The 24,020-nt window shown below is 40.9% G+C and overlaps 1 protein-coding gene across 3 annotated transcripts in view; it reads right to left on the bottom strand.

Annotated features, from left to right (window-relative positions):
• The window catches only part of PEX1 (peroxisomal biogenesis factor 1), a 48,391-nt gene that overhangs the window by 22,482 nt on the left and 1,889 nt on the right, over nt 1-24,020 (bottom strand). For all 3 annotated transcript variants that reach the window (XR_002093643.2, XM_006270143.4, XM_059728998.1), the window contains exons 2-12: nt 21,106-21,249; nt 15,581-15,664; nt 14,607-14,721; nt 13,744-14,486; nt 10,737-10,856; nt 9,284-9,407; nt 8,408-8,517; nt 6,841-6,941; nt 4,276-4,408; nt 3,031-3,127; nt 1,591-1,761 (exon numbers count right to left, since the gene is read on the bottom strand). Coding sequence is in view for 2 of the 3 variants with exons in the window: in XM_006270143.4 (XP_006270205.2) it covers nt 1,591-1,761; nt 3,031-3,127; nt 4,276-4,408; nt 6,841-6,941; nt 8,408-8,517; nt 9,284-9,407; nt 10,737-10,856; nt 13,744-14,486; nt 14,607-14,721; nt 15,581-15,664; nt 21,106-21,249 (1,942 nt within the window). In the remaining variant the exon portion in view is untranslated. The remainder of the gene's footprint in view (nt 1-1,590; nt 1,762-3,030; nt 3,128-4,275; nt 4,409-6,840; nt 6,942-8,407; nt 8,518-9,283; nt 9,408-10,736; nt 10,857-13,743; nt 14,487-14,606; nt 14,722-15,580; nt 15,665-21,105; nt 21,250-24,020) is intronic.

Here is a 24,020-nt window from a genome sequence, read left to right as displayed (position 1 = left end):
AAAAAAAAATGCTCGTTAGCTTATGCACGTTAAAATAAGCTAATGTGCATTTTCTAGTACCTCACAGTAGAGGTACTAGAATAAATTAATTACCTAAAGCACGTTAGTGAACACGCAGATGTGCCCAGATTGTATTAGAGTTGGGAGAGATGTTAAATAAGCTTTCAGGCTTATTTAAAACAGAAGGGTGTGCTCAAAAGCTTACCTAGCAACTTTCCCATCTATACAGCTGGTCCAGTGAAAATAAAGTATCCCACCTCAGAAATCTCTATTTTTCAAAACACAGTCTCCTCCAATATAGATCCACTATTTTGCAGTGCTAGTCACTAATGATAATATCTACATTCTGATAATGAAGATGATTTTTTTTCTCTACTGTGAATTCTGCTTCTCTAACTGGAATTAAGATTCAGAAAACTACTATTCTAAATCTATATCTTAGGTTATATAGCAATTATATACTTGCCATATAACAATAAATATAATTGTTTGTTTTTCTGTATTTTGTGACAAGCTAAGAGGATGAATGCCTCTTATAAACTATCCAGAAGTCTGTTATAAATTGTACAGATGAGAGAGATTCTTTGGTGACATCTTTTATTGGAAAAAAGGAAAGGCACTTCATGCCTGAAAGTTTGTCTAACATCTTTCTCAACTATACAGCTGGTTCACTTAAAAAAAAAAAAAAAAGAAAGAAAGAAAAAAGAAAAGAAGGTATCACCAAAAACTTGTGCTTCTTACATAATTCCAGGACCATAGTGGCTATGACACTGTGACCCTAACTGCATGAACTATAAAGATAGATTGTTAAGCACAGAGAGTAAGACACCTATGAGATTTCATGGACAAAAATAAAGTATATATGCAAGGTAGATCATAAAGGTTTAAACATTTAAAACTCTATCTGTCTGTTGTGTGTACAAAATGTATATATGAAGTATTAAGAAACTGAAACTTTACACATAATAATAAATTTTGTGCATGCAACTTAAGTGAACATTTTTAAAATACAATTTCAGCGTGAATCTAGAACTTCAAAAACCACCTAATAAAAATTGTAATTTCCTTCTACAAAAAGTGAAGCTCTGTGTTCACAGACTCAATTCTACATGGATAGAATTTAATAGTTTAATATTAAAATACATTGCTGCTAATTATTTAATATTAAACCTTTTCAATGCAGAAAAATATTTGTGAAAAGATTTACTAATGGCTGAAAAGAGGGGTCACATGGATATATAGTGCACTTATTCAATTAAAGTGTCTGAGCTGAATATGATAATGATAGAGAGGCTAAATAAAATGAAGTGTACTTAGTAGGCACATAAAGAGGTTACATATTGAGATAAGAGAAATATTACACATATGTAATAATCAATATTAATTACTTTGGTTTAAGATTCAGCTGAAGAGTGCTAAATGTTGCAGCTACTCTGAAGATGTGAACAATATAGCTGCTAAAACATCACAACTATCAAGGCCACTATGATTCGAGTACAAAAAGTTACCCAAGTTACACCACATTTTTATCCAAACAACAAAAAAATGAAAAAAAACCTCCCCACTCAGAAGCTGTTAGTACAGTACTACCATGTGCAAGTCTATTGCTTTGAACTGCTTCAGGGCTGTTCTCATGTTCTGGAGCAGAAGGGACACCAACAATGTGATCAAGATCATCCATTAAAAGAATGGACGGCTGCCTCCATGCTGCCTCTAAAAAAGCTTCCTCCACTTTTTTCCGTATATTTTCTAATCTTCTTCCTAAAACAAAAATACAGACATGGTGACAAAATGCAAATTTAAACACTGATTTTTGTCTGCTCTGGCAACAGAAAGGAGACTTGGACATATTTTAATTGGGTTCATAAGAATTTCTTCAATGGGAAGAATCTTCAGTTAGAATAGAGCTGCCTCTGCCAGACCTACACCAACCTTGGCCTTTCCTTGGAAAAGGAAGTGAAAGATCATGGCCATCCAACAAAGACTCTCAGGTGTTGATACAAAATGGAGTAATGTAGAGCAGTGTTTCTCAACCAGTGTGCCATCAAAAATGAACAGGTGTGCCGTGGAATTTTGCCATGCCATTTTCGCAGCCTGCAGGAAGCCGGGGGGACAGGACCAGCACCCCCCTGCTGTCCGCTGTCGCCGCCACCACCTGCTGGGCTGGAGGGGGGAGAGAAGGCTGGGGGAGGACAGAGGCCCAGGGCCAGGCTCGCTCCCCCCATCCTTGCCCCTGCTGCTTTAGGGCCAGAGCCACTCCCCTCCGGGGAGCTGGCGGGAACAGAGCCCAGGGTCTGCGCTGTGCACCCACTCCCGTCATCCAGCTCCATCCCCCTCCCCTCAACCCTGCTCCCCCCCAGTGGTTTGGGTTCAGGCTGGGGCTGCTCCCCCCCACATTCCCTGCTGCCATAGTGGCCCTGACCCCATTCACTGCCCCCTTGCACTGCCACTACTGCTGCAAAACGGAGAGGGGGGGGGGGGGGCCTGGCCCTCCTCCTCTGTCCCTACCATCATGCTGGTGCTCTGCCACCTGCTGTCCCTACTGCTTTATTCACACTCTGATTGGCTGCCGAGACAGCCAATCAGAGCGCTAATAAAGCATTATGGACAGGCAGACTAAGGCATATATATATATATATATATATATATATTTGAGCCTATTAGATGAGAATGACTGCAGAAGTATTACATGCTGTTACTTTTGTTCCAGCTGTTCAATATAAGACAAAGCCCCATTTGTTCCTTCTTTTTCATAACAAATGGGAAGAAATTTTGAGACTGTAATGTATGCAACTTATTGTAACTTGTGCAATGAAACGAACGTGTAAAGGTGCTTATTGCAAGGCAACAAAATCCCTTATAGAAAGAATATAAAATACTGTACAGAAAAGTCAATCAGCTAAAATACAGAGCTAGATTAAAGTTTTATCATATTGTATATGTCTTGAACATATTAAAATGATACTCTCACTGTAAGCTTCCCTATCATAACCACTAAGTTTTGAGATTGTAAGAATATCATATTCAGACCTCTTAAATCTTTACAGTCAATCACTTCCACATGAGCATCCAGTCTATCAAATGCTTCTTTGCAGATGGCCTTCGCTAATGTTGACTTTCCAGTTCCCTACAAAATAAATGTTGGATAAAATCTTCTAAAATAATAAATATAAAGAGACAGAAACTATTTCTTTCTGTTTTTCTGGACTATTCATAGCAAATACACATGCTAAATGGTTGGCTGATTGTATATATGCTGATTTTTATTTATCATCAACAGCAAACACATTATGACCTAAGCTTTGTTCAGAGTGAAGTTATTGGAACAACTCTTATTGATTCCAGTTAGATTACAACTGACATTAATTGAATCTCATTGGGTACATCTACATATGAAAATAAATTGATGCAATAAACACTGGAGCAGTTTGAGCCGGAGTCAACTGCTCTCAGGTACAGTGTCTACATGAGTGCCTGGGACCATGAAATGTAAGCCATAACGACCAGATTTGGGCTGGCAGGGAACATTGGGGGGGGGGAGGGTCAGCAATGAGCTCCAGGTGGCAGCATTGGGTGGTAGAAGAGCTGGCAGGAGCTGGGGTTCTGACCCCCCACTGTTTGGGTTGACTGGGTGCAATTCGCACCCAGCGGTTACTGTCTACATATGCATTTCATCACACTTATGACTCAGTCATAAGATAGTACTTTCAGGGACAGTACTATCTTATGGCGGAGTTAATTAATATACTGTCCCCTAATATCGGCACACATGTAGACTGTGAAGCTTTACTGCAGAGCTAATTAGTCTACTTGTCAACAAAGCGCACATGTCTATGCATCTACTGAGAAAACTCTAATAAGAAAAATCAATGAGATTCAAATGTATATAGTATTTTTTCTAGTGCTAAAGTCAAAAAAATTAAATTTTTCTTCTAAATTCAAACAACTATAAAAAGTCAAAAAATGGAAAGAAATAAAAAGATTAATAAGCATTTGAAGTGTCTAATCATAGTATAAAACAGTTTTCCAATAGAAGTGGTAAAAGTTCAATTGTTGAAGATAGTTCATATTCAGGCAGTACAAATATTAAAATACATAATAACTAATCTGCCAGTCTGCTCTTATCTGATAACCAAATAGTTCTTTTTCATCTCTATTCTCTTTGATGCCATGAAACAGAAAAGAAATGGGTTTATTGTGCTTATTTAGAAGATTAAATTTAGTTTGAGAAAAAAAACCTTTTTGGCATGTAAGTAAAGAGCTGTAAACATGTACCTTTGCTCCTGTGAGCAGGACACCTCCATTGCGCAGTCCCACAACAAAGCAAGCTAGCTTTTGAGACAAAGGGCGTCCTAAGATGCTGTGACTGATATGCTCAAAGGAGGATGTTCCTAATTTATCCACTCCTCTGCAGGGTAACAAGAAGCAAATAAATCAGTAGGCTATCTTAGACCATCCTAGTATATTAAGTTAATAACAGTTTACATGTATAGTGTTCTTTTCATCTGGACACATCATAAAGTACTTCAGATACTCAAAGAAAAAAACAACCCAATGTAACATTATGTGATAACAACTCTTACATTACAATAATGACATATACAGCTGTAGATAACTTTTGCAGGATATCCCCATCCTGGTAGGGCAGGTTCTTCTGTCAGTGAAGAACCTATGTAACTGATCTACACCATCCCGTTTCCCTACCTTGGCATAGGGTATAGTAGGTCAGGAAAAGAGGATATAAACAAAATGCACTGAACTTTAGCAATTCTAACATTTGCATAATCGCCTACCAAAGCTTGTCAACAGCTGCTGCACCATGGAGCAGCCCTGAAGGCCAGAGTCAATATTAGAAAAATATAAGTTTTCTTTAAAGCCACCTTTACTCCTTCTTAAATTCTTGGTCAATTTTGATTTGGCAGTGCTCCCCTCAGATCCAAAAACAGCTAAGCTATCAGTTTAGATTTCAGTGTAAAAAGCCGAATTAAACAAAAAGTAGACACTTCTAAGGTGCCCAGGAGACTGAGTGCTATGACCCTGATTTAGTGCTAATTGTACCAAAATTCACAATCCAGTGAATTACCAACATTCTTTACTAATCCCAAGTATTGTCTCAGGTTAGCTTAAAATTGGGAGAGTGGGAAGGTTATACACGTGCTCCAGGAGGCATGGGGGGTGGGGGAGGGGGGCACTTTAATTAGCTCAGCTCCAAGAGCTGCGCTAATTAAAAGTGCCCAGAGCATCATGTGTAACAGCATCCCCATGCTGAAAAATGGCAGCAGAGCACTTTGAACTAAAGTTCAAGCAAGCTTTTGTTTAAAGCACCCCGCTGACATTTTTCAGTGCAGATACACTGATACATGTGACAGTTAAGGCTGCTACAGCGCAGTAATTTCCATGCTCCAGCACACTTGACTGAGTCTCCTCTGACATGCTGGAATTATAGTACATTGGAGCAGGCTCTCTGCATGTATATAGGAGCCCAGGGATTTCAAACATATGGCCTTCAGGCTGGATACAGCATGCAGAGCCACTTTACGTGGCCCACTGGGCGCCATCTTTTGATCAGGCCACCAGAAGTTGGGTGAGGAATTTCTGTCACAGAATTTGTAGTCCTTTGGCCTCACTGGCTTTGGCCATCAGCAGTGAGCTCAGCTCACCACTGCCACCTTCCCATGCCACTTCTGGACCCTTTGTAATTTGCAATTTAATCTTTCATGAAGGCCACAAATATCCTTTGATCTAGGTATGCAACTCAACAGTTAGTCCAACAAGAGTTGCACACAGGATTAAGAGCTATATTTACAAATGTGAAAAGCAAGGTTTTTGAGAACATATTTACATATGACTTCAGACCTACTCAAATCATGATTTTGTGATTTTCACGGAAACCGTGAAAAACGATGGTTTCCACGATTTTCCGATTAACTGCCAGGGTGGGGGAGGGAAGGAGGGAGGGAGGAGGAAGACAAAAACATTAATAAAAATAAAATGCTGATTCCCTGGTGGGAGCCAGTGGCTACTGCGGCCTGGCCTCACAGCCCACTGACAGGGCAAAACCACCACCATGAAGTGGAGCAACTAAGATGGCAGCTGTACCCTCCTACCTCTGCTACTGATTGGTGGAGAGGGCTGCCTTTTATGTGGCCCTGCCCCTCTCTGCCAATCAGTAATGAGGGGTGGAGACCACAAGAAGGCCAGCAACTGGTGTGGGGGGGGGTGGGGGAGGGGAAGAGGTCTGCCATGATAAGCCCATAAAAATGACAGCTGGCATCACAATCAGCCTGTGAAATTGCCCATCTGCCTCCTTGACTTGGGTAGGTCCCTACATATGACATTCAGATATCACAGTGATAGGCTTCATATAAGGACACAATGCAACTAAAAAGAGGACAGCCAGCATTACAAGATACAGTTGCAGCATTGTTACTTCACCAGCTTAAGGTAGTTTTTCATAAGGGGCAAGAGAAGTTCCAAGTTTCATACTGCTTGTTAGCCTGACTCCTGGATTTATTTCCTAACATTATTAACAAATCAATGATTACCTCTCACTGCCTTGGGACCCTTCACTGCTTCCACTGCAGCCATTGAGGCCACCTCTGTGTCCTAGGCTGTATCCAGCCTGCAAGGAGGCCCCCAGTGAGTTTGACACCCCGGCCTTAAATTAACTTGGAATAATAACGACATGGAATTAATTGGTTCAAATTGTGTTTTGCAGTTAAAGAGTTGTTAAGAGCTGGTTTGGTTTTGTTATTTTTAAAGAAGTTGTGCATTTTATATCCAACTAACTTTAGTTCTTAATCCATTTTCTTTCCATATTTTACTGTCAAAATATCTCACCCTAAGCTGCATAGTTTGTGGAAATGAAGGATCTTGTCTGTATCATGCATACAGTGGGTCCTGTCATAGGCAGCTTTTGTAGTCACAGGATTTAACAGAACCTACAATAAGAAACAGAATCATTTTTAAAAACTCAAATACCTGTTTATAAGAGAAATGAACAAATTCCTGAGAATTTGAGGAAAATATTTTGTCTGATTAAACTAAGCTTGAATGAAAAACTCAGATGTTTTGATAAAATAGTCTGGATGAAGGGAGTAATCATTTCCCTGTTAACGAACCAGTTCTTAAACAGAGGTGCTAGAACCATACGGATATCAGTGCTTGTGTCTTTTGGGTGCATCTAAATGTCACGATGCTTTAGTACTTCCTTTTGGTGCTTACTGCACCATGTGTACAGTGCATGGATAAATTAGATTCTGTATATGGAATCTACATATTGCAGCATACTATATCCAGGGAGCGTGCCACTGTAGCATGTCATATGGAGATGTAGCATATCGTTATGTTGCCACTGGGTGACATGTAGATGCGCCCTTTGTGTGACTTTTGCCAAATATTCTAATATTGACATATGGCAGCAGTGATATAGGGAAACTTCTTTTTGAAGTTTATTGCACAGAAATCTTTCAGCTTTGCAGAGCTCCGACAGTCTAAACAGTTAAATGGCACAATTTTCTTTTCTGTTGCCACCATTCAGCAACAGAGGCAGATGTTAATATGGAAAATACAAGCACAAATTTATCAGAACTAAGTCATGGGAATGCTTGCCCAAATTGAAGATACTGGAAAAATGAGGGCATAAGGAATGGACAAAGAGCACACAAGCTGTTCAAAGACTGAGAAAGTAGTATGTGCAAGGGTAGGTCTGGATGGAAAGTAACCCTCTTATCACATGGAATAAGCTATTGCCACCTCCCACACATTCCACATAATTTCAGCAGTACAGTAGCTTTTACATCAGGGGTGGGCAAAATGTGGCCCAGGGGCCGGATGCAGCCCACCAGGCCATTCTATCCGGCCCACGGGGCCCCTAAATATTAATTTTCTAAATTTTTTATCTGCCCCTGGCTGCTTGTCATGCGGCCCTTGATGGCTTACCAAAACTCAGTAAGTGGCCCTCCGCCTGAAATAACTGCCCGCCCCTGTTTTATACCAAGGAAAAGAGCAGACAGATGAAACAGGTATTTAAAGGCACTAAACATTAAAGTGCAGTGTTTCCATGACACACAGTGCTGGCTTACCTCTGCCTCTCTTGGTTGTACTGGGAGTTTGATCACCAACTACAATATTCATAGACATTCCTATAGAATGTAGCAATGTATAGCAGAATGTATAATAGTAAGCTGTAGAATGTACAGGCAGTCCAGACTATCATGTAGTGCATGGGATGCTAGCAATGCCTCATGCTCTAATATGCATGATAAGCATATAGAAGGTGGTAAACACAGACTCTCTAACATTATTTAATAACTGAAAGTAAAATGTACTGTACATAAATTATTTCTTTACCAAAATGTAACAGAATTTAAATTACTTTTGATACCTGATATTATGTGATATTTACTTGTATATTTGTCTTCTGCAGCAAACTGGGACTCAATATAAAAATATTTTCTGATTTATTTTCTTCAGTGACAGAAGGCTGAAGTACACTAAGGACAAACTCCTCCATTCCTGTGGAAATAAACTGAACAACTGTCATGATTCCAAATTAACTATAATTTTATTTAGTGCAAGAAAAGACACAGTAATGTACTTTCAAAATATAATGTGGAATGAATTGTTTAAACAAATAAGAAAGGATTAAAGTAAGATCATTGCAGTTAAAGAGAAGTAGTTAACTGTCTTGTCTGAAGTTAAACAAAAGGTAGACCAAGGTATCACCTTGAAGACTAACTGGTTCACAGGCATGAGCCTTTGTAAGCAGCAACCTACTTTCTCAGATGTTAGCATCTGCTGAAATAAGTTGTTCCCTACAAAACCTCATCCTTTTCTGAACCAGTTAGTCTCTAAGACCAGGTACAGACATTACACTTTTAAGTATAAGTGATTGGACACCAGTCTATACCTATAACAGGACAGAAGTTTGGATACATAGACTGGTTTAAAAATAGTGGAACCTGGTCCAAGATTTGCACTCCCCACCAAAGGATGAATGTGTGTTCTGTTTGCTACCCATCTAAATTATGCTGCTTACATAAAACTGCCTAACTTGGATCAATTCCGCCTTGGGCTTTTTGAATGCATCTAAGGTGTCACCAGGCCTACTTTTTTCCCCACCGTTAAAGAGAAATTCACATCTACAATTTAAATGGAAGAAAGCATCTGTTACATCCAACTCTACATAGATTATCTTTTTAAAGAGAAAAAATTACCTAGGGAGATTGTATAAGGAGATATAAGGCAATAAAAGCACAACAGAGGATACTGTTTTCCTTACTTTCTTTAACCTCTAGCTGTATGCAGTCTGAACCTGTTATCATCCAGGGAAAATTGTCACCAGTGTAATCCTGCAACCAGGATTTAAAAGCTGATTTTATGTCATCTTCATGTACATCTTTATGCTACACACAGAAAAAAAAGGGAAAACAAAAATCAGCCAAGCCTGTCCCCTTGCTAATGATACTCATTTAGCACAAGTGGAATTTGTAGCTGAGAGGCGGAAGAAGCTCATTTATAACCCTACATCCTACCAACAAACCCCAATGGTTTCCTATAGCTCGTCTGTGGTAAATGGCCTGGTCAGTTATATATAGCTCCTACAGGCATAATTGAGTCCTTCACCATCATAGATGTGATCATACAACTGGAAGAGACATCATCTATTCCAACCTGAAATCTGTAACATTTATCCTCAGAACAACCTATGAGGTAGTGAGTACTATTATTCTTATTGCACAAATATGGAAGAGACACAGAAGGCCAGATTGGTGCCTGAAAGGACTTAGATCCTAAACTTGATGCCATTCCATCCTGCTCAAGTTCCTGAAAAAATTGTTCATACGTCTATTTGACTAGGATTGTGTAAAGGATGATCCTGCCTTAAGCAGGGAATTGGACTAAATGAGCTCCTGAGATCCTTTCTGCCCTTACCTTTCTATGACTCTATCAAACATTATGATTTTTGCGTAAACAGATTAGTAGTGACAAAATGTGTCAGAGAAGCCTCACTAGGTGGTATAGCGGAGAATCTCTATTGTGCCATCTCAGTATCAGGTTAAACATGTATCCTTGTGTTACAGGCAGGTAAATAAGAAAAGGTTAGGCTTGAGACTTGTCTGTCACTTCTTATTAGTAGCCAACCTACTAGCACACCTATAATCCAGATAGTAAGGCAATATATACAGCCCCCCAACTGAAAGATGATAGAGAAGTACAAAGTAATACTCTTGTGTAAAGTCTCATCTTAGTAGATGGCAGAATACTACCACACTACTATGATGCCTCACTAATTTAGATATAACTTTGAACAATAATACCATATTTACTCAAGAGGGTAAGGGAGCTGCCTGACCCCCCAGCCACCTGATACCCCTCCCCAGACACTGCTTTCCCTGCTGCAGCAGTGGTGAGGGATGAATTTAAGATGACCCCCTAATAATCAGATTCTATACCTGGAAAATGTATAATTTTCCCATATACAGAATCTAATTGTTGGGGGGCTGGTCTTAAGTTCAAGTTTCTTAGATTCAAGTAAATACAGTAATTATTGGAGAGAAAATTGTAGTAAAATGATGTATATTTCAGGTATCAGTCTTATGTGAGATGAAGTTCCCAAAACCACCACTTGACAAATAATAAACATCAACACTGATAAATCTTAACCACAGTAAATCCACCTCTGTTTAAAATGCATGCAAAATGACTGATTGATACCGAGAATACCAACGCACTAGGTTCTGTGTGGGCTGCAATCTAAGAGATGCTGGAATTGTAGGGAATGACTCCAGTGACTTAATTCTGACAGATGCATGCATTTCTATATGCAGTTTCTTTCTCAGGCCATCTGGAATCTGAAATGTAAGTATGTAAAAGAAAAAAATAAACAGAAAAGACAGGGTCAGAAGACAATTTGATTACAACAGGCACAAGTAACTTCACCTGGTAGTTGTTTCATCACTGACAGCATTTTTACATGTGATCATTAGCCTGGCCTAATTTATGGTTTTAATCTGCAACAGAACTAAAAAGGAAACAATTGAACTGATAGTAGTATTGAAACCTCTTTCCCTTCTACTTTCTTCTCCTTAATTTACTCTTTTGTCCTTGTAGAAATGGTTAGACCTTGTTAATGTATTATGTCTTTAGACACAAACAAAAAAACATTTGAAATGAGAAATCCCTCCACGATTGATTACAATTTAACTCTGGAAAGTGTACTTATTTCTCAAAATTTCTGCAGTTCTAATAACCGTTTGTTAAAGATTCTCTTCATTAAATACTGAAAATCATACGATTGTCTCAGCCAGTTGTATTGCATTTGGCAACTGACTTGGGCTAGATTATAGATAGCAGCATTACAGAAGCCATCTGATTTTAGTAATGAAAATATCACAATCTGCTAAAGTTTAAACACCTTAAAAATCCAGCACATATTCTTTTAAATAGGGGTGCACCAATAAAGATATTCTTGGCCAATACCAATAGCTAATTATTAACTGGCCATATCAGCCAATACTGATCTGATAACCAATTTACAGAAATAAAGCCAAGCAGTGTGGAGAGCAGCATCCTGCTGGTAAGTCTGTTGGGGTAGAAGGGGTGTGTGTGGAGGGAGGGAGAGAGTGAGGGAGAGAGTGGGGCGGGGGCTGCCCAGCCCGGGCAGTGAATGGGACTGCAAGGTGGAGAACAGGACAGAGCTGTGGGTAGTGAAGGGGGGAGGGCGGAGAGGGGTGGTGGCTCCCTGCCGCTACTCGGAACTCCGGAAGAGGCATGGGGGGGCATAAGAGGGGTGGCTATGGGGAATTTGGGGGTGTCTATAGCCACCCCAGTGCTGCCCCTGTTCAGAGCACTCCACCCTTCGTGCATCCCTACCTACCCTGCAGCACCTGGCTCCCGAGGGAAAGGCAGCAGAGTGGAGTGCCCCGAGCAGGGACAGCGCTAGTGGGAGGGCTTTAGCCACCCCAAAATTCCCTGTAGCCTCCCCGTAGCCACCCCCTTCAGCACTGCCACCTTTGCCTGTCCCATGCAGTTGAGCAGCCTTGGCCCAGTTCTCCCAGCAGGAAGAGGCTGGTACAGCCCCTGGCCCTGAGCCTGCAGCCCACTCTCACCCCACACACAAATCTGGGAGGGAGCACATACCCCCCACATAGCTTCCCCAGGGGTGTGCAGTAGGAGGGAGCCGCCCTCCCTCCCCTAAATGAGCTACCCATGGCTTTGTCATGCACCCGGCCCCAGGGTCCCATTTACCACCCTAGCTGGGCAGCCCCACTCCCTCCCTCACTATGGGGGCCTTTATCTGCACCCCCCATGCTCATCCCCCACGCTCCTTCTCCGCACAGACTTACTGGCAGGATGTGCTCTCCAAGCTGTGTGCATGCTGTGGCTTTGCGCATGCATGCAGCATTTATCGGTGGCATTATCGGCCAAAAGCTGATTGCAGGTAATATTAATTTTCCTGTTATCAGTGCTGATCCGATATCTGAACTATATATTGGTGCACCTCCATTTTTAAATTTAAGAACTAAAGTTGTGTGCTTGAAATGGCAGTTAAATGATCCAATTTACTGTTTAATTATAAAGAAGTAGATGGACTCTGAGAAGTAAGAATGTGTGCGTTTTTAGTATAATAAAATATTTCATACCACTATTTAGCTTTTATATAGCACCAGCATTGGTCACAATGAGCTTTACTACGGAGGGTAAGTATCATTAACCTCAGTTTACAAATTAGAAAACCAAGGTGCAGAGAGGTAAACTGTTCAGAGTGAAACAGGGCTACATCAGTTATGGACAGAACTGATTTTCCCCCAACACTTGAATCAATTTGCTCTCCTTTTCAATAAAAATAGCCTTCAAATACTTTATTTTAATTTTGCTGAGTTTCTAAACTGAAACATGTTGGAATGGATATTAGTCTATCAGAGCCAAGCAGCTGCTGCTATTTGGAAAGCTGCACTTGCAATTCCCAGCTGGCATCCAAAACTGAAGCCTCTGAGATAGCTGAAATGACTCTGCTGCTGGCGACAGCTCTCATTCCCACTGAAATAGATGGTGGATTAGCAGGAACAGTGTATTTAGACACTACTGTGCTAAAACATTGAAATAGCGACTTTTTATGCTCTTATTCCATTTTTCCTGATCCAGCAGCTGCTTCCAGGGAAGCAAGAGAAGCCAACAGTTGAGCTGTTAGAATATTTGAAATGTCAGTGGCAGACAACCAAGACTTGTGGCACCTTTCAAAACAGCATTTCTAGATGGAGATGTCCTAATAAGACCTTTAGCTTTTTAACTGTGTTTTCATTTTTAATATACATTTTTATACAAGGTATAAAAACATTTCTAAAAGTAATGGCACACTTCACGTATTGCTGTAAAACATCTGTTGAAGGCTAGAGGCCAACACATGCTTTTCAGCAAGGGTAACGTGTATGTAGACATAGATATCTTCAGGTTCCCTCGTTTTTAAGATACATGTTAAAGAACTTTTTCATCTCTGCTGCAAAAACAAAAGATGGGAGATGTGTCCTATATTATGGATCCTCCATGTCAGAGGGCTACTGAAAGGAGCAAGTAGCTCAAAAAAGCAAAGCTTGGCAAAGAACATTTACAGTGGGTACATTGTATTGGTCTTTACTTTACTATCTTACTTTAAAAAAATAACTCATAATCAACACAATCAAATAATATACTAATTAAGCAATCTAATAAAAAATCCAAATCTATTGTGCTCAAACTAACCCAAACTCTTCCAACATGCATGGCTTCCACATTGCTGTTATATTTTATGGGATCCTTTAGGTCTTCAAAACCAGTCCATATTATCGGAACAACAGAAATCTCATTGGATTCTTGACTGTTACTAGAACTAGGTGGGTTTCTGTGTTGTGGGCTGGTCATCTGCTTTTGCTTCTCCACTGGTAGATTCTGCTTTGCTTCTTGACACCTTTGTCTGGGGGACAGAAGTGCAGTAATCGTCCCGTAAGATGCTTTAAAATTAGTCTCTAACTCAATATACTCTAGATTCCATGGAAAAACATGAACAGCATTGTGTTTTTGAAATGCTGATGTGTTCTGTTTGCTGGGAGGTTGAGACTGACATACTCTGAAAATGGCATCCATATGGATTAAGTTCAATAGCTTTTCTTTTAAGGTGCTTATCTCAAGACTACCAGAGGAAGTCTCTTGCTTGTGTTCCAAAGTCGGAGAGAAAACGTTCCTTATTAAGCCCCATATACTTGCCACTTTTGTATCAGATGTACTTTGTTCAAGGACTCCTGGATTTAAACTAGATTGTTTGGCAAGAGGTTCAGTTATTTTTTCTCCTTGGTCCATTTTACTTTTGATAAATATTTCTGGTAAAATGTCACTTCCTGAGGAAGACAAATTGGTGATGTTTTCTTCATCTCGGCGCATTTTTGAACATACAAGCAGCTTTGTGTGAGGTTCTAATCTCCCATAGGGAGCAGCTGGCTTTAGCGTACCTGGATATAAGCACATGTGTTTATTTAAGTTTATCCAATCTAACAAAAAAAAAAACCCAACCCAACTCAAAAAACAAACCCCTTGGTATTATTGTCCAAAATGCTCCTGTTGCCACTTACTGATTTGGATGTAAATATGGGTGTGTTGCTCAACCCACACTGGAAAGACAGCTTTTGGAAATACTATCCGAATCTGGTCAAGAAGATGCCTTTCAAGAGATGAAGCATGCAGCTCCTAAGACAATTTTACATTATTAGGAATCACATACTCTATATTACATCTTGTATTTAAGATGCTAACTGTTATATGCTTTTACAAGGTCAAATCTGAATTACCCAGATACAATCTGCATAGACACAGGCATTAGGGGCTGGAAGGGACCTTGCAAGACCATCGAGTTCAGCCCCTGGCACTGCCATAGGTAGGAAGTCTGCTGGGGTCAAATGATACCAGCAAGATAAACACCCTAACGCCTTTTGAATAAATCCAGAGTAGGTGCTTGTACCACCTCTGGGGGAGTCTATTCCAGGCCCTGGACACTCAGACTGTAAATAAGTTTTTCCTTATGTCCAGTCTAAACCAGCCTTCCAGGAGTTTGTGGCCGTTAGACCTTGTTATCCCTTGGGGGACCCTGGTGACCAACCCAGGTCCTGATGCACACCCCTTATATACTTAGAGGCTGCCACCAAGTCACCCCTGAGCCTTCTCTTCTCCAGGCTGAAGAGTCCCATGTCCCCCAGCCTCTCCTCATAAGGCTTGTTCACTTGGCTTTTGATCATATGGGTGACTCTCTTTTGGACTCTCTCAAGCTTATCCATGTCCCTCCAGAAGTGGGGGGCCCAAAACTGGATGCAGTACTCCAGCTGTGGCCTCACTAAGGTCAAGTAGAGCAGGATGATGATGTCCCTGGTTTTGCTCAAAATTTATCGGTGGATGTATGTCAGTATTTGGTTTGCTTTGCCAGCCACGACATCACATTGGTGGCTCACCGACGTAACACCACCACACTTAGAAAAATAACATCTTGAGGAGAAAAACAGCAGGTCAGTGAACTGTGAATCATAAAATATGAACAATTTAAATTGCTTATTACCAATATTTCCCAATCATCTGCAGAGAGAGGCTCCACTTCTACTTGCTGACAGGACAGGACTTGGGAACAGGGTTCAAGGAATACCTGTCAAACAGTAATACCATTTAAAAATATTAAATTATCTTATTTTTAAATAAAATCTAAATGAATCTTTAATTTGAAAGAGTTAAGTCTGTTCTATTTTCCATTCTTAATGATTGTGAATTTTAATATTATCATATGAATGAACAGCATAAAGAATATGGACTTTCTATAAATAAACAAGAATGAGTACAGTGTGAAAGGAAGAAGTATCAATAGTGCTATTAATTGATTATATAGCAATGAAGTTTCAACACACACAAATTACAGTTAACTAATGGGTTATATCATTAAGAAAATCATCCCAAACCAAACCACAATAAAAAGGGAAGTTTATAAATGTATGTTTCTGAAATTTTAAAATTAGCTTGAAAAACATGCAGCGGAAATTGGAAAACTGAAGAATACAATTGTACACAGTTACATAAGACAGGCACAGATGAAAAGAAACTACTCATTTTAAAGCAAAAAAACCTACTATTTTAAGAAAGCATTCCTAGGTAGCACCCACTCTTCAACAACACAGTTTTCAAGAAATGTCATTTGAAACTATAAGCTGAACATCAAAAAGAATGCTGGAAGCTGTTGGTATTCAGGAAAAAGCAAATGCATTTCAATATATTTAAAAGAAAGGCTGCTTTTTTTAAACTAAATTGTTCATTTGACAAAGATAAGCTCTTTTCAAGATAATGGCACATCTTATTTTTTTCCCTTTAAATAGTTTTCTTGTGAAATGAAACAACTCCCAACTACCTGTCTTCTGGGAAACTGTGGCAACAGATCAGCTGTTCCAAAATAAGCAACTGACTCTTGTAGTTTTAAAATCTGCAGTGTATGCAGTCAAAATGCAAAATAGCCATTCTTTCCTACACAACAGTAACTAGAAGGTAGGGCTGTGTGTGGCTTCGGACTGTGCTTTGGATCTGGAGAAGCTTCGGACACCTTGGCGTCCAAAGTAGCATGTTTAGATCAAAGCACTGGATTCGTTAGGCTTTCCGAAGCAGTTCAGAGCTTCCGAAGTGCTTCGGAAAAGCTTCGGAGCTGCTTCAGAGATCCAGCCATAGGGTATAATGGCGAATCAATGAAATATCTATAACTTTGTTGTTTTTTGTCTGATTTCGATGAAATTTGCAGGGGTGGTAGCCTCTGCTAAGAGCATGAAGCCTGCCAAGTTTCAAGAAGAAAGGTGCAGGGGCTCAGGGTATTGCACCCCAAATTCTTGAAAGAAAATTCATGTCACGTCTATGTGTTACAACACAGTGGGGTGAAAACTGCAGGGGTGGTGGTCCCTGCTGAGGCCACGAAGCATGCCAAGTTTCAAGGAGATAAGTGCAGGGGTTTGGGGGAACCTGCATCTCAAGCTGTGAAAGAACAAAGGATATTTACCCAGTGAACCCTCCCGGCTATGAGCTCAAGGCCTCCATGAGTAAAGTCTCCACGCTACAGTGGGAGCTGCCGGCACACACAAGATCCGCTTTAATACCTTGCTAGGTGAAGCGGATTGCGGGGATCACAGTGGCCAGAGCAATATCTGGGGCTGGGCAGAGGACTGGAAAGGGAAAGTAAAAAAATGGAAGCCGGCGGGCAGAGTGAAGGACAACCACGTCTCGCCCTAGATTGAAACTTCTGGGAGCGCGAAAGAGACTGGGAGGCTCGTGGGCTCGGAGGAGCCCTCATCCAAGAGAGGGAGAGAGTAAAAGAATATGGGCACTCTCTCCCTCAGCTCAATTTTTTTTTCTGTTAATTGATCACCGCTGCTCTCTAATCAAGCCGGATACGCCAGCAATCAAGGTAAAGGAACAAGAGACATAGGTTTGCTCTGTCCCAGCCTGGTTCCCTCCAATCCCTTTTTTTTTCCCTCTCCCTTGGGGGATCTCAAGTGGCTCTCCTCTGGCAGTTCATCAGCTCCAGACGCTGCTGAAATCAACTAAGAAGAGGGAGGAAGAAGCGGATGCTCCCTCGGATGCTCCCTCGCAAGGTATGCCTTGCCCTGATTAACTGCCTCGTGCAAACAATCAAGCTGGGCGTGGTGGCAATATAAGTAAAGAGGAGACCTGATCCACCCCCAAAGGGAAGGCTCAGCGTGGCTGAGAAGACAGACTGAGTAAAAGGAGTTGTCTGGGCCCTGACAAACCCAGAAAGGGACCCCCTGGGTCCAGTAAATTTTCTTCTCAGTTCATTTGCCGTTTTTTTCTCTTCGCTGGCACGGAGATCTGAGCGTGAACCAGCAACCGGCAGTGCTCAGAGTGGTGGCATCAGCCCCTCCCTCTCTCTTTAAATCTTCAAGAACCATCAAGAAAAAGTCGTGGCAGGAAGGAATACGGGAGTGAGAGAGAGGGAGAGCCATTTCGAGCCGACTGAGAGAGAGTACTATGCACGGGGAAGAGACCGGGGAACACCTGCTGGGTGTAAAGGCACACCCTTCTCCCCAGTAGTGACCCGACATGAACAAATAAAACTCGTGACATGCGTGACACTGTGTTAAGGCGCAGTGGGTGAAAGCTGCAGGGATGGTAGCCCCTGCTGCGGCCACAAAGCCTGCCAGCTGTTAAGGAGATAGGTGCAGGAGGGTTCCGGGGCCCTGCACCTCTGGCTGCTAACACACAAAACTCGTGACATAGGTGCTTGTGTCTGTCTTGGGGCGGGGGTTGGGGAACTACTGCAGGCCTGGCTGCTAAGCTACTGTGTTACCAGTTACCAGTCAATCATGATTCACTCAGGGACCAGCTCAATAAACAGTTGCTAGCTAATGTAGCCAGTTAATTAGGAACAATTAACACCTACAAAATCACAGACCAAGAAGAGGAAAGAATCAATACAGACAATCAACTGCCCCAAACGGACAGACAGTTGCACAAGCACCGATGTCACAAGTTTTGTCTGTCAGCAGTTAGAGGTGCAGGGCCCCAGAACCCCTGCACCTATGGTGTAACACATACACATGACATGAGTTTGCTTTCAAGAATTTGGGGTGAAGATCCCCCCAAACGCCTGCACCGATCTTCTTGAAACTTGGCAGGCTTCATGCTCTCAGCAGAGGCTACGACCCCTGCAAATTTAATCCAAATCAGACAAAAAACATCAAAGTTATAGATATTTCATAGATTCCCCATTATACCCTATGACCAGATCTCCGAGGCAGCTCCAAAGCTGCTTCGGCCAGATCGAAGTGGGAACCCAGTCTGGAGCTCTGGATTGGATTCCTGGCATCTGAAGCAGCTGGATCGAATAGCTGCCTACTCGCACAGGCCTACTAGAAGGGGATATTTTTCATGAAATGCTAGTCCCATTAGCCTTTGGCTTGAGGAATATCTGTTTTTTCTTGTTCATTTTGACCGTTTCATGGCGGGTTTCACCTCATGTTTGAAGGGTGCTTGCAAGGACAATTCCGAACTATAGCCAGATTATTCTGGGGATTTATTTTGAAGATGACTTTTCCCCCCATTTTTTTGAGCATCTACAAGTAATATATTATCATAAGATGTAAAAATGTGGGCATGAACATAGCTAAAAGATCATTTAGATTGTTCTCAGCTGAACCAATGCAATTAAGATAATCATAAGGGAACAGTTAAAAAAAAAAAAAAAGTCATTTTCAGAATAAGTTATGGGCTAAATTGTAAAAGTTTCAGAGAGAATGAGAAAAAAGTTTCAAATGAGAATACAATAACTAGCCAATCAAGCTGCTACATGATGCTGCACAAATGCATTTCTGTTACTGATCCATAATATCTTATTAAATATTAAATTATCTTATATATTAAAATATTTTATAGTCTTGCAGGTGGATAACTGTTTTCATTGCTATAGCAATTTGAAGACCCCCCCCCCCCCCCAAAAAAAAAAAAAAAGTTGAAGTGAGCACTGCTTAAGCTAAAATGTACCTTGCTGGACCTTCTTTCTCTAAGTAAAGTTTTATCATATATAAAATATAGCAGCTGGGTGTGAAATGCAACTACTACTCTGACTGGGCTAATTTAATTTTCCACCTTCCATCACCAAAAAGCTGGACCATTGGCAGGACAGACAACTTTGACTGTCTACTTATCTCCTGGGCGTGTTTCCAACTTCTCTTGGCAAAATGCATCACTTGAACAGGGCTGTCTAACTTCTAAGTGGCCTGGAGGCAAATGCCCTATGGGGTGCACCAGCAAGAGCTCCATGTCCATGAGCCACACCAGGGCAAGACAGGGGTCCCCCAGGCCATGTGATGCATGGATGATTCCCCCCCAGGGCATGTGATGCATGGATGATTCCCCCGGCCTGTAGCAACATGCATCCATAGCCCCCCTTCCAATGTTGCATCACACACTCGCAAGGGCCCTCCCTGCCTGCCACTGCTGCACTGTATGCTACACCCTGAGCCCACATGGGTGCTCTCCCCACCTCTATGGCATAACATGCATGGCCCCGGACTCATCCTTAGCTCCCTGGTCTATGCCACACTGCACTGTCATGCAGACAGTAAAAACCAGACGAGGGACGAGGAGCCTGGCTGCTGTTGCAGCAAAGGTTGGATAAGAGTTCAAGGGCTACAACTTAACACCTCACAAACTTCACGTGCCCCACAGGCTGCCAGCTGGACAGCCCTGACTTAGGGTGAGAACTAGAACATGCTAACAATACGCAGACCATTTACAGTGATTCTTCAGCCAGAGAAATAGGGGAAGAGAAAAAGGATAAAAACTTAGAACAAAAATAAGTCAAACAGAGAAATAAAGAATAAATGGATAATACAAATGGGAAAAGCTCCAGGGAAAATAGTTCTTAATAACAAAGAAAATTCTCAACTTCTTTCATTATTTTTTTAAAATATTTTCCCCTTTGCGTTGCACTAATCCCACATTAAAGACTTATACACCTGCTTATCTTCATACCCTTAAAGCCAATGGTTTTTGACCAGGGTGTTGGAGTACCCGGGAGTGCCCAGATCATCCAATAGGGTTGTTGCAAGAAGTATGAGGAGATAAAGAGATAAAAGGCAATCTCAGGCTTCAGGTGTGAAGAGATAAGCAGATAAGGCAGGAAAGGGTCTCCTCCAGCCTAGTTGCTCCCTGCTCCCTCCTCATTACCTGCCTCCTTGAAAGGAGGTAAACCCTGTAATAAATAAATTAGTTGTTGAAAATGTGGTGTTGCTCAATTCACACAAGTTATGGAAAGGACTCTTGAATCTAAAAATAGTTCAGAGTAACTGCTTTCAGCAGTCCTATTGACTTCTGTGCATAAGTACTTTCAGGAACTGGACCCAAGTCCCTACTTCAGCATTTTGTCCCAGGCGGATGTATCGATTTTACTATAAGGAATGCCAATAAAATCAATGGGAGTAGTCTGCCTTTAAGGAACAAGTTGAAAGACTGTAGTCTAGCTGTAACACAGTACTACTTCAGCAATTTTGTATGATCATCTTTGATTTGTTTAAAAAATAATAAAGCTTTATTCCAGACCTGATCCCCATGTGTAATACCAAGTTTCTCTGCTAGCTGTCTGTTAATTTCAGCAATACTTCCATCATGGTAACTTCGATGTCTGATTTCCATCCAACTCAAAAATACGGGCTGGGGACCCCAGGAGACTTTCACAGCTTGGCCCTGTTCATTTCAGAGAAGAAAACCAAATTAATTTAAAACAATTTAAATAAAATTATTCCAGTCAAACAAGGCCTGTTCCAATTAGACAAATGGACTTTATCTAATCAGATTTCTGATTGTCTAACCAGTCTTGCATTTGTCTAACCAAAGATCTAAAAGAAATCTTAAAAGAAACTTAAAAATTTATTTCTGGACTTTCCAGGCAGCACTTTTTAATGACTGCAACCTTTGCAACAGCTCTACGAGAAGTTTGCAATGATTCAGCAAAGGGAGTTTAAGCCATTTTCAGTAGACTTCAGAAAACGTTCCTTTTGGTAAAAGTTACCAAGATTCTTGAGTCAAGAGGCTCTCTCAAAATTCTTTTTCTTACAGTTTTAAAAATGTTTTTATTTCTTCATTTCTATTCATTTAATCTTAATTTCTAGTGGTGTTTTCAAAACACTGATCTTTTAATATTATATATCAACCGAAAATGAGACAGAATGAATTAAGCATGTCCATGAAATATCTGGCTTCAATTAAGAAAAGAACATAGGCATGTCCTTCAGTCTTGCCCTACTATTGGGGATCAATGAGACTTAAACATGTACATCAAAGTGTTCTTGAATAACGATAAACTTGGTGTCTGTGACAAATTTTCCATTAGGTTCAGTAAGGGTATTCACATGAGGAAATTTGAAGGCTGTCATAAATTGACGGCTATCATAATTCCAAAGAGCAACCACATGTGATTAGAAGAAATAATGTAAAGAAAAATGTGAAACCTACATTTATGGGAATGGAGGTATCATAGGAAAGTAGTGCTAGAAGGGGCCTCACAAAGTCTCTTCCCTCAGCCCTGTGCTCAAGGTGGGATCTTCCCTGACTAAAGCAGCCCAGCCAAGTGTTGGTCTAATTGACTTTTGAAAACTTCCCAAGGATAGAGGTTCCACAATTTTTCTAGGTAGCCTGTTCCAATGCTTGACCACCCTCATAGTCAAAAAGTTCCTAAATCTCACCTGGTGAGGTCTGAATCCATTGCTCCTAGTTCTGTCCCCTACAGTCACAGAGAAAAGCCCATCTCTACCCTCTATAATAGCTCTTTAGGACAGCACAAGTACTTTCAAACTGGTATTTGAAGACTGTTATTAAATCCCGCTCTCAGTCTTCTCTTCTCCAGACTAAATACCTCTGGCCCTGTCAGCCTTTCTTTGTAAGTCTTACTTCCCAGACGGCTAATAATTTTTGGTGCTCTCTACCAGACTCTTTCCAATCTGTCCATGTCCTTCTTGAAGTGCAGAGCTCAGAACAGGATGCAGTATTCCAGGTGAGGCCTCACCAGTGCTAATTACAGCATAAAAACCACTTCCCTTGGTTTGCAAGTGACACTCCTGTTAACACAACCCAGTATGCTTTTAGGTTTTTTTGGCAACAAGAGCACGCTTTTGGCTTGTATTCAGCTTCCGGTTTACTGTAACCTTCATATCCTCTGCCATACTACAGTCCAGCCAACCATTCCACAGCCACTCATTTTCCTTGGAGGCACAATATCTTTAAAGATATCATGGAACTCAAAGACACAGTTTTAAGACTAACTTAAGCAGCTACATACTACTGCACATCCAGAGGCAGGCTTCAGTCTAAATAAATGAAACATTTGTAAAGGGTTATCAAGCTACTGATGCTAAAAACTAGGAAAGGCCCAAGTAAAACACAGAAGAGGCAGCAACTATCTGAAAAGGAAGAGAGAAAAGTACAACAATGTGTAGCCAATAAAAATTGATCTAAAGTGCCACTGTTACATCTTCTTTATGACTGCCTTGTGGCTCTGTCAATCCTGCCTCTCAACTCCAGTTTTTCTTTTACTCCCACAAGCATGCCCCCATACCAATTCCTATGCTTTCTATTCCTTGGACTGTCCAACATGATCCTTCCTGCATGTCACACAGCCTCTCAATCTTCCCTCAAACATATCCTCTTAGCCCATCTTTACTCACAGAACAATGTTTAGAACATATCAGGAAATGAGTTCTGTACCACCCAAACATTCCACAATGTCTCTTGTATATTCCTTCTTCCTAACAACCTTTTAACTTTATTTCTTTCTTCAAATTCTTTGTCTAAAAATCTGTCTGTTTAGACTTTGTTTTACGGGTGTGTGCGCGTGGGTGTGTACTGTATACTTATCATTTGTCCCGGTGAACTTATTTGGTCCATTAACTGCATTAAATAGAAATATACGTACAGTTCCTTGGGACAAAAAAATTAATCGAAAGTAGTAATCCTGGCCCATATCAGATGGCTTAACTGAAAAATGAAGCCTAGTTTTTTTTTTTTTAAATCAACCTCCTACATTCACTTTATTGTCAGATAGATTTTTTTTGTTTTATTTATCCTGTGTCTGATAGATTCCACTTTAAATGATGAAAAACATGATGCATTTTGTCCAACAAGGTTTCATTTTGCATCTCCTCTGTTATGCTTTCCTACACACAATTTGCTGGCTGGCTGAGAAAGCAAGTGACCAAAATGGTCAACTCCATTCAGGTTGGAATTGCGGGACTTAGAAAAAAGCAAAAAAACCAAACCCCCCACCATTTCCTCCTGCTATTTTCATAGAAAGTTTTCTGAACTCGTACCAGCTGGCTTGGTTCAGTTTAGAAAGGACAAAGCCAGCAGTTAGAGTTCCTGTAATACACAGCTCTACAACACAGCCCTCATCCCCTCCCACTCCTTTTACTTAGCAGTGTGAAAAAACATTTGGATTGAAATGGACCGGTTCCATTCCCATG

The sequence above is a fragment of the Alligator mississippiensis genome, chromosome 5, assembly GCF_030867095.1.
Source record: "Alligator mississippiensis isolate rAllMis1 chromosome 5, rAllMis1, whole genome shotgun sequence".
NCBI lineage: Eukaryota > Metazoa > Chordata > Crocodylia > Alligatoridae > Alligator > Alligator mississippiensis.
Note: the sequence above shows the minus strand (reverse complement) of the source record. Positions and strands in the feature narration are given on the sequence as shown.